Source organism: Ostrea edulis, chromosome 9 (assembly GCF_947568905.1).
Source record: "Ostrea edulis chromosome 9, xbOstEdul1.1, whole genome shotgun sequence".
Classification (NCBI taxonomy): Eukaryota; Metazoa; Mollusca; class Bivalvia; order Ostreida; family Ostreidae; genus Ostrea; species Ostrea edulis.
In genome coordinates, this window is record NC_079172.1 from 54,137,653 (window position 1) to 54,148,499 (window position 10,847).

The 10,847-nt window shown below is 34.5% G+C and overlaps 1 protein-coding gene across 3 annotated transcripts in view; it reads right to left on the reverse strand.

Moving 5' to 3' along the window:
* Positions 1-10,847, reverse strand: part of LOC125659626 (2'-deoxynucleoside 5'-phosphate N-hydrolase 1-like) — a 370,196-nt gene that overhangs the window by 15,116 nt on the left and 344,233 nt on the right. For 2 of the 3 annotated variants that reach the window (XM_056149645.1, XM_056149644.1), the window contains exons 2-3: positions 6,211-6,365; positions 6,038-6,109 (exon numbers count right to left, since the gene is read on the reverse strand). In XM_056149645.1, the coding sequence (XP_056005620.1) occupies positions 6,038-6,109; positions 6,211-6,355 (217 nt within the window). In that variant the 5' untranslated portion in view covers positions 6,356-6,365. Of the gene's footprint in view, positions 1-6,037; positions 6,110-6,210; positions 6,366-10,586; positions 10,803-10,847 lie in introns of those variants that run through there. The other variant, XM_056149643.1, reaches the window with a different exon arrangement.

Here is a 10,847-nt window from a genome sequence, read left to right on the forward strand (position 1 = left end):
TCATATAAAAATTTAGGTCATATGTTACGTAATAAGGGATTTTAAGGGCCAAAACCATAAATATTTTACCCCTTGTATCTCGAAAACGACAAATATTTTGAAAAGCAATAAAGAACAAAAGTTGTTCAGAATGATGATCTGAACAATATGCATATTTCGTTTTTACCCTATGTGGCCCCGTTAGGGAGCTACAGTTTGGCCCCTAAAAATTACTTCTAGAAATAACTCGAGAACGGTAAAGAATTTCTAAATACTTGTTGAACAAAAAATGTTTGAAATGTCATGACCTTTCTTACGATATCAAGCAAAAGGGGCTGACCCTTTAAATTAGGGGCCCAGAAGGGTCCAAAGGTTTATGAGAATATCTCAGAAACTATTCATATTTTGTAATAAGTCATTGAAGCGGAAATGTTCATCTAAACGAGCTTGTTCTTATCAAATCAAAAAGTAGGTCATATGTTACGTAATAAGGGATTTTAAGGGCCAAAATCATAAATAATTGACGCCTCATATCTTGAAAACGACAAATATTTTGAAAAGCATTATTGAACAAAAGTTGTTCAGAATGATAATCTAAACAATATGTACATTTCGTTTTTTCCCTATGTGGCCCCGTTAGGGAGCTACAGTTTGGCCCCTAAATATTTCTTGTAGAGATAATTCGAGAACGGTAAAGAATTTCTAAATACTTGTTGAGCAAAAAATGTTTAAAATGACAAGGCCTTTCTTACGATATCAAGCAAAACGGGCTGGCCCTTTAAATTAGGGGTTCAGAAGGGTCCAAATGTTTTTGAGAATATCTCAGAAACTATTAATATTTTATAATAAGTTGTAGAAGCGGAAATGTTCATCTCAACGAGCTTGATCTTATCAAATCAAAAAGTAGGTCATATGTTACGTAATTAGAGATTTTAAGGGCCAAAATCGTAAATATTTGACGCCTCATATCTTTAAAACGACATATTTTTTGAAAAGCATTATTGAACAAAAGTTGTTCAATGTGTCATAACCTATCGATCAATATCAAAAAATGGGTCTGTGGGCCTCATGGCTCGCCTGTAGAGTCGATTTTTGTCGATATCAGTCGATTTCAAAAACTTGTAACTGGTAAATATTTTGTAAGGACATATTGAACAAAAGTTGTTCAGTTTATCGAGATCTATCGATTGATATCAAGAAATAGGCCTATGGTCCTAATGGCTCGCCTGTAGAGTCGATTTTTTGTCGATATCGGTCGATCTCAATAACTTTTTACAGGTAAATATTTTGTAAAGACATATAGAACTAAAGTTGTTGCGACTATAGAGGGCTAACAAATGACATCAAGAAATAGGCCCGCGGGCCTTATGGCTCGCCTGGAGAGTCGAATTTCAAACGAATTTCACCGCAACTTTGCTTCAGAAGCTTATGATATGAAAAATTGATTATATCTAAAGTGTCTTAAAGTCGGAAACTAAATTGGGACTCATTTGTCTTTTTCTTCTTTTTTTTTTAACTCCGAGTGCATCAACAAATCGGACGGAAGACCTACTCGTTGCTCGCAACGAGATCGTGTCTAGTTAAGGTCTTCCGTTTCCAACGGAAGACCTTTTAGTGATTCTACTGTTTATTATTATTATTTATTATTATTATTATTATTATTATTTTTTCCCTTTCGTCTCTGAGACCGTTGGATGGATTTTCCTGAAACTTTCACAGGTTATAGGGAACGATGGTACCTCGAGGCATTTTTTTCATTTTTTCAAAATTCACTTCCGTTCGTCAGATACGTCCGATTTTCCGGTTTTTGAAAGAAACTTTGTCCGGGGGTAAACTTGAAAACCACTAAAGATAATAGAATGAAACTTTCAGGGATGATAGATCTATTTTCTCTATGGTGCATGCACGTAATATTTTTTGTCGCCGTCACTACCGGTCGGCACCGGAAGTGATCAAATAAATCATCAATTTCAAACTTTTTTCTTTCAAATTGAAACCCACTTTGGTTTACTATATCTCGTTCTAATTCTCAAAAAATGTTGACCCCACCGGAAGTTGAATCTCCAACTTCCGGTTATATCAAAGAAAGACTATTCATTCTCTCATTTTTCAGTGCCATAAATCTCGGTCATGAAACTAGTTAATGAGTTGAGTTTTACATATATTATAGTCACTATAAATGTCTAGAGTAACGTCAAATATTTTTGTAAAATTCACTTCCGGTCGGCAAATACGGCTTATGAGCTGTTTTCGTTGTCAATCGTTTTTCTCAGAAACGGTAAAAGATAGAGTCACCAAAATTTCAGAGTTAATAGATCTCACTTTGTAGGGGTGCAGTAGGGGGGTAAGAATGTCGGCCGTCACTTCCGGTCGTCACCGGAAGTGATTAATAAATCATAAATTTCAAACTTTTTTCTTTCAAATTGAAACCTATATCGGTTTATTAGGTCTCGTTCTAATTCTCAAAAACTATTGACCCCACCGGCAGTTGAATTTCCAACTTCCGGTTATATGAAAGAAAAACTATTCATTCTCTCATTTTTCAGTGCCATAAATCTCGGTCATAAAACAAGTTAATGATTTGAATTTTACATATGTTATAGACATTATAAATGTCTAGAGTAAATTTAAATATTTATGTAAAATTCACTTCCGGTCGTGAGATATGGGGTGGACATATTCAAACCTTGTTTTTTCAGTTTCTCAATAATGAATATAGATAGACGCTTGAAACTTGTAGAGTTGATCAACTAACATTAGTCCATTGTACACATACATTCAATTTTTTCGTCCGTCACTTCCGGTCTATACCGGAAGTATTTGAAAAATGTCGATTTTCTGATTTCTTCGAGTGATTTCTCAGAGATGGTGGATAGATTTTCTTGAAATTTTCAGGAATAATGTCTTATGAAAGGACCTTCCTATAACTATTTTTGTTTTTACAAAATTCACTTCCGGTCGGAAAATATGGCCGATTTTCTGTTTCTCAAAAGGAATTTTGTCCAGCATTTTTCTTGGAAAAGGTAAAATATAGGTTCATCAATTATTCAGGAATTATAAATCTCCGTTTGTAGTCGTGCAGTAGAGGGTTGAACATGTCGACCGTCACTTCCTGTCGTCACCGGAAGTGATTGAAAGAATCGCAAATTTAAAACTTTTTCTTGTAAATTGAAACCTATACTAGTTTATTAAGTCTCTTTGAAAGTGTCAAAAGAATATTGACTCCGTTGGTAGTCAAAACAACTACTTCCGGTTTCTTGATAAAATACATTTCTACTTTTCATCTCTTTGTCACCATAAATCTCGCGTATATTTGAAGTCTTTCATATGATTTTCACATGTCATAATAAAAGTATCAACTTCTAGAGTTTGGATCATTTTGTTTTTCAAAATTGACTTCCGGTCGGTAGTAACCTACTACTTTTTCTTTCTTTAGTCTACTTCTTTTTGTTGAGAACTCTTTCAGATAGAGACGTGAAATTTTCAGGGAATATAGACAGTAAAGAGTCGTTGTCATTTATAGGAAAACGCATCATAAAAGTACTTCCGGTCATCACCGGAAGTTACGAGAAATGAGTGAAAAATTCGATAATACATTTCTCATTCATTGTTAAGGCTTATTTTCTGATATATTTAAATGGTTTTCGTAGGAACAGAAAGCTCTTTACCGGAAGTGATCTAACGGAAGACCTACTCATTACTAGTAATGAGTTTCTAGTTATTATTATTATTATTCTTTTTCTCCGGTACTTTTTTTCCGGTAGTGTTCTCAGAAACTACAAAAGGGATCGATATGAAACTTTCCAGGATGATAGTATAGCGTTTGTAGATGTGCATAGTGATAGTCATTTTGTTTGCACGTGCATGCACGCGCGCGCACGTGCATTGCAATTTTGGTACAAAAAGTGGAAAATCAGAATATTGAAGGAAGCGATATAAAACCTAAATAGGATGATAGTATATCATTTGTACATATGAAAAATAATAGTTATTTTGCCAGCATGCGCACGCATGCGCGTGCACGCGCATTACAAAATTTGTACGCTAACTTTGGAATCAGTCTAACTTTTTTGTTGTTCATTGAAATGGCTTGAAATTCATATCATAGGTAGATATTGAGACCCTTAACAGATCTACATGGTCAAAATTACCAATTTGCACGCGCATGCACGTACGCTTCATTTTAATTGGATAATGCTAAAACGTTTGTAACTATCTTATTTATGAAGCGAATGAGATGATATTCACAGCATATGTAGACAATATGTGTATCTATATGTTGGTGTAACAAAAAATGCCAACGCACACGCGCATGCGCGTGCAACGTTTTTTAAATGTTCAATTTTTAAAGGACGATAACGTTTTTGTTTTTCATCAAATTCTATTCATATTAGGGTTTTAGATGTATCTTGGTACTCCTTACAAATTGCTGTGGTTAGAATTACTGCTCAGCACGTGCATGCACGTGTGCTGATTTCTGATTGGACGATTTTAAAATCGCTATAACTTCCTTATATTTGGTGGAAACGTTATGAAATTCATACTGTGGGTATATGATACAAATGCCTGTTGAACGACATCAACAAAAATTCGGAATCATACACGCGTGCGCGTGTATGCACGTGCAACGCTTTCTTTCATTTCTTGGTACTGAAATGACCATATTGAACGTACTACATGTAATTAAAGGCTGAAATAAAATGATTTTTTCCTATAGATTCACAAGGACATCACTTTTTAATTGGGGGAGGTTTGGGGAACATCTGTAACGGTCCCCGTTACAATTAGAACTAGTTTGATTTATTTTTTAAATTAGCGATATGCAGGTAGGTATGTAGAGATACAATGGATCAGTAACTAAATAAAGCAGACTATAGGAACTCTTCAATTCCAGGAGATAAAATATTGTGCCATTGAAGTCTTTATTTGAATGGAAAATATAGTGCCTATTTTCATTTTGGGATTTTCATACCTAGACGGTATAAAGCAATACAAAATTAATAGTGGTCAATATAGAGGTAGTTTAACAGTCAAATCACTTATTTGAAGCAAACAACAGTGTCACCTAAGTGCACATTAATTGCTAGAACCGGCCAAAGCTGAAAGTAAATTTCCAGGCATGAATTATGAAGGACTGTTCCGAGATTCGGTGATGGCATCAGTTCAAATATTCAGCTGAGCCGAATCTCGGCCGAGATTAACTTCCCGAAATTTCCTGCCATAATTGAATTCTCGTTGCCGATGCTAAGTCTTGATTCTAGGGAAACACGGGAGCACAAAACCACAGTTCAATACACATTTCTTAATTAACAGGACACGTGCCAAACTCCGTACAGTGTCAATTCTCGGGGACTACTTTCCCCTACTAATAATATTGGAGTTGTAGCTTAACGGAATATACTGAGCTGACCGGAGCTTGGACACGTGCAATACAACTAAATCATAAAACCATAGACGGACGGACATAAATTCCGATATACATGTGTACGAGATTTAATTTCACCAAGACCCTACTGGCATTTAAGGAAGTATGCTACACCAGAGAAATTTTATATGGATGAAAAGTGGAGGATATGTACAATATTTTGAAATTGAAAACTTACTTTATTTAGTCAAAAAATGCAATTTTAGTAGAAAGCAATATGGAAAAAAAAAATTAAAACCCCTGCTGGACTCGAACTCGCGATCTACAGTTCAGCAGTCGACATGTTAACCTTCTAAGCTACTCAGCTAAGCGACTATTTTTTAAATGAATAGAAAAATATGACTAATATTTATATTTTCATCCATGTTTTAAAAGGAAGTCAGCCAATATGACGAAGTAGAGTACCTCCTTAATTCGAACAACTACTGGAAATATCACTCTTTAAAGACGATTTTTTGCTAGTTAACGTTACATAATACACATGTATCCCATTAAAGTAGGAACCTCTTATAAAAACTGTCCAAAAATTTTCTCTTTGCATTTTATACATCATGAAATGTGACTACCAAATAATTGAAAATACCTGTACATGCAATTCTATTATAAATGTTATGTGAATCCTGCGAACTTTACCATCACACTGTTTCAACCAGTCCATATCTTGGTCATGAATCTGTACATCTGTCAGACCAGCAGCATCCTCATCTGCAGAATTGTAATAAAAATGGGCATCACATTATGTTTGAATACAGGCATACCTATACATTGATCTAATGATAGTTAACACAATGATAATGTATATTTACCAGCCTCCACGGTTGGGCTTGCAACATGTTCAGTGAGCACAGTGCCATACGATTTCAACTGGGCCACAATACGGAAGTACAAATCAGCATCTTGTCGACCTCCTGTAATACTTCCAGCAAAGTATATCATACGATTTCCAGACATTCTTCACACACTATTGAAAAACAAGATGCCCATGGGCCACAGATGCATTATAAACTTCATAAATACTGTATTTCTTATTTTAGTAGGATGGATATATTGGCACGGATGCGAAAGTGCTATTCTGTGATTTAAACAACAAGAGACCCACAGGCCTTATCGGTCACCTGAATACTAGTGATAAAGTATCACTACTTCCATGGGCTATGAAATCTAGAAAAAAAAATTCCTGTTCTGAATATCTAAGCTAAATTCTAATGTTCAGCAACAGTATAAAACAAGATGTGTTCTTAAAACTTCACTGCCCTCAAAAGTGCATACACTGATGAAAGGCTTTAAATAATAGGTGTATTAAATTAAAACATAAAAATATATGACTAATTTGGACTCATCCTAAAATCATAATCCTGGGTTGTGAAATTCACCATTTTTTGTAAATCCTTTTCTGCTATTCCTAAGTAAGCAATACATTTAGATTTTATACAGTATCAGCAAACTTACACATAAATACTATATACTAAGTATGGCCCCACCCTGATACCAAAACCCCTACCCCTGGGATCATCAAATTCACAATTTTGGTAACGGACTACCTATTCTTTCTAAATATCTATTTACTTTCAGTTTAGTATCAATAGCACTAAAGAAGATGTTCTTTAAGTGTTTTACACATAAACACTATATAACAAGTTTGGCCCCGCCCTGGGGTCAGAACCCCTACCCTAGGGATCATGAAATTTACAATTTTGGTAGAGGCCTTTCTGCTCTACATTAGTTTTTCTTACCTGTGTGTGGTTCTTGAGAAGAAGATTTTTGAATATTGGTCAATTTTGGACAGTTTTTGCCCCGCCCCTAGGGCCCCAGGGGTGCTGGTGTCCTGAAATTTACAATTTATGTTCCCCTTGTTCTAAATATGTTTCATACCAAAGAAAAGAATTGGAATGGTAGTTATCAAGAAGAAGTTAAAAATGTCTATTGTTCACACATTTAATAACTGACCATTTTGGCCCCACCCTGATACCAAAGCCCCTACCCATGGAAATTTTGGTAAAGGACTACCTGTTCTTTCTAAATATCTATTTACTATTAATTTAGTATCAATAGCATTAAAGAAGATGTAATTTAAGTGTTTTACACATAAACACTATATAACAAGTTTGGCCCGCCCTGGGGTCAGAATCCCTACCCCGAGGATCATGAAATATACAATTTTGGTAGAGGCCTTCCTGCTCTACATCACTATGCATTTAGTTTTTCTTACATATGTGTGGTTCTTGAGAAGAAGATTTTTGAAAATTTGTCAATTTTGGACAGTCTTTGCCCCGCCCCCAGGGCCCCATGGGTGCTGGAATCCTGAAATTCACAATTTATGTCCCCCTTGTCCCAATGATGCTTCATACCAAATTCGAAAAGAATTGGACTGGTAGTTATTAAGAAGTACGTTTAAGATTTTAAGAAAGTATTTAATTACATTTTCAATGTAATTGACCCCATCCCTGACTATATATTATGTATTTTTCATATTATTCTTCAATAATTAACATTTTACATCTATAAGTCACTGAACACTTTCAGAAACAAAATAATCAAGACATTGCAAGTCTGAATAGCAATTTTAAGTCCAATGAAAATTTAGAATTATATTTAATTAATTACAGACACACAAGGGACTCCTCAGATGCTGAATGGTACTGACTACTGGGTGGCTCCTGAAGACCATCAATATTGTGACGGTGGAAGTAAAGAGCCGGTCACCATTTCTACTGATTGTCAAACCGACATTTCCATGAATCAGATGGATTACATGGAGAGATGTGTAAATGACAAAGACTCATTTTTCAGAGAGGTGTTTGTGGAGAAGGTCACAAGATCTGATGCATCAGTGAGGCAATATACAGGACTACCTTCGATAGCATTATTGTTTGGCCTTTTTAATATTATCTATTCAAAATGTACAGACTTGAAATATTGGAATGGTCCCAAGAGTGCAGATGAAAAAAATTATCAGTAAGGGGCTAAGAAAAAACCTGGACCTGCTCGTAAATTAACCATGTTTCATGAATTTATACTGACACTTGTACGTTTAAGATTAGGCATAATTATTAGGATTTGTTTTATCTGATATATTTGGAGTAGCAAATTCACGTGTTTCACAAATTTTTGTTACATGGATAACTTTTCTTTCTAGATGTTTTAAGATGTTGATAAAATGGCCCAGTAGAAACCAAGTGCAGAAGTATATGCCAAAATCATTTAGTAGTCTCTATCCCAGAACTAGGGTGATAATTGATTGTACAGAGTTTTTTTCAACGACCAAGATCCCCTTCTGCCCAGTCTGATACATACAGTACTTATAAAGCTAAAAACACTGGTAAATGTTTGCTTGCAATTTCATTTTCAGGTACTTTTACTTTTGTTTCAGATGTCTATGGTGGTAATGTTTCTGACAGGTATATTACAGAACATTCTAATTTTCTTGAATTGGTTGAGGAAGGAGGTGATGTCATGGCTGATAGGGGGTTTACAATCAGAGATTTGTTAACAAAAAAGAAAGCCACTCTTAATATGCCTCCATTTACTAGAAAATGTACATGGGGTAAAAAGAAAAGATTAAATGTGAATGAAATAAAGCAAACCAGGAAAATTGCAAAGCTGTGAATACATGTTGAGCGAGCTATTCAACGCTTAAAATAGTTCAAGCTTTTGGGTACAACAATATCATGGCATCTGAAACCAGTTGTAAATCAGATGGTAAAAGTTGGTGTTTTTTTGTGTAACTTGATGCCAAAATTAGTTCGAAAATGAATAAATTCATGGCTGCATCATTAATTTACATGTTGAAATGATTGGAAAGTTACAAGACAGTTTTACATTTTCTGAATCATTTTTATTACTAGTACATGTTTTTGTATACATGTACATGTAAATCAAACATCAATGACATTATAAATCAAAGCAATTATCAAAATTAGACATGTCAGAGTTTAATAACTGGATAAACTACTTGTGATATTTATGAAACTTCAATGAACATGCACACATTACAAATGCACAAATCTGTAAATCATATCATGTACAAAATCTGCTACAGCATATATTGATTTATTGTTTAACAAATGTGGTTTTAAAATCAACTGCATTGACATCATTTTCACACTTGTTGATTGACAATCAAGTTATCAATAATCATATTGGATAGTGAATTACTTTGATATGTATTTTGTGAATTTTAGGTATAGAAATTGAAAAGAAGATTAAGATTGAATAGTATGATCAATAAAAACAATACAATTCAACTGCATCAAAAATGTGTTTTTTCCTCTGTTCTATTCTGAGAAAAGTCTTGGGATCACAAACTTCTCATAAAAAGAATTAATATCTTCCAAACATTTCTCCCAAAACTCTCTATCAAATTCAATTCTTTCAACATGAATCTGGTGTTTACAAGCTCCCATGCCCTCCAAGTACATCACAAAATCACAATATAACAAATCTGCAACAGCTAATTGATACTGAATTTGAAAATACCAAGGAGAGGAGTGCTTAAGCCTCATTTCATTATTTGGATCTAAATAAATGTGATAATTCTCCTTACAAATTTGATCCACAGTGCAATATCTATACTTATAAGGGCATTTGATTTCTAACAATGTTTCTTTACAACACTTGCAAGTAACAACACCATCTGGGCTTGCAGCAATATGAGGAAATTTTGGGTTTATTAAAAGACCCGGCACTTTCAAAGTGTGTCTCTCATGTTCCATTTTACAATGAATATCAAACAATACCCTAGCTAATGATTCTCTCTCTTTCCCATATAAAATATAGGATCTAGTGTAGCGATCGAAGTGAGCGGATCTCAGGCACAGGGGCTAAGCCCGTTTTGGGCCCGAACTCTATAGAAAGGGGTCTAACTCTGACACAAATAAAAAACTAACCACTCGCTTCAAATGCTTAAAAAATCTTAAACTAGGTAAGCTATGCGTAATTTGTCGTTTTCCTTGCATAGATTAATGTTTTAACTACTTGCATGCCAAATTTCAAGTCACTGGTTCTTAAAATAACAAAGATATACGTCATCGTTCTCTCGATTTCACTTGTTTATTTTTACTAGGACATTTACCAGTCCAGGTCACGGAGTCGTTTCTCGCTTAAGACAGCAGCGAAATTCAGACTAGTATGGAAGATTTCGGACCTGTCAATTAAAATTTCACATCAATTATATGCTACTTACTTCCTCATATTTTAATAATGTTCTTCGTGTAGACGTTACACGACTTATTTTTCCTCAGCAGCATCAACTGTTGACAAGATCTGCCATTTTAATGAATACACTAAATACCCGAAATGTCTAAAACTTTAAAGAAGGGGGAAATGGGTATTAATAATCTAAATGAAATAGAATAAACAAAAACAAAAAATTAAAAAAGCCAAGAAATAATGTTCAATTTCCTTCTCTAAGTGCAATTTCACAAGAATAATGTTTTGATCAGTT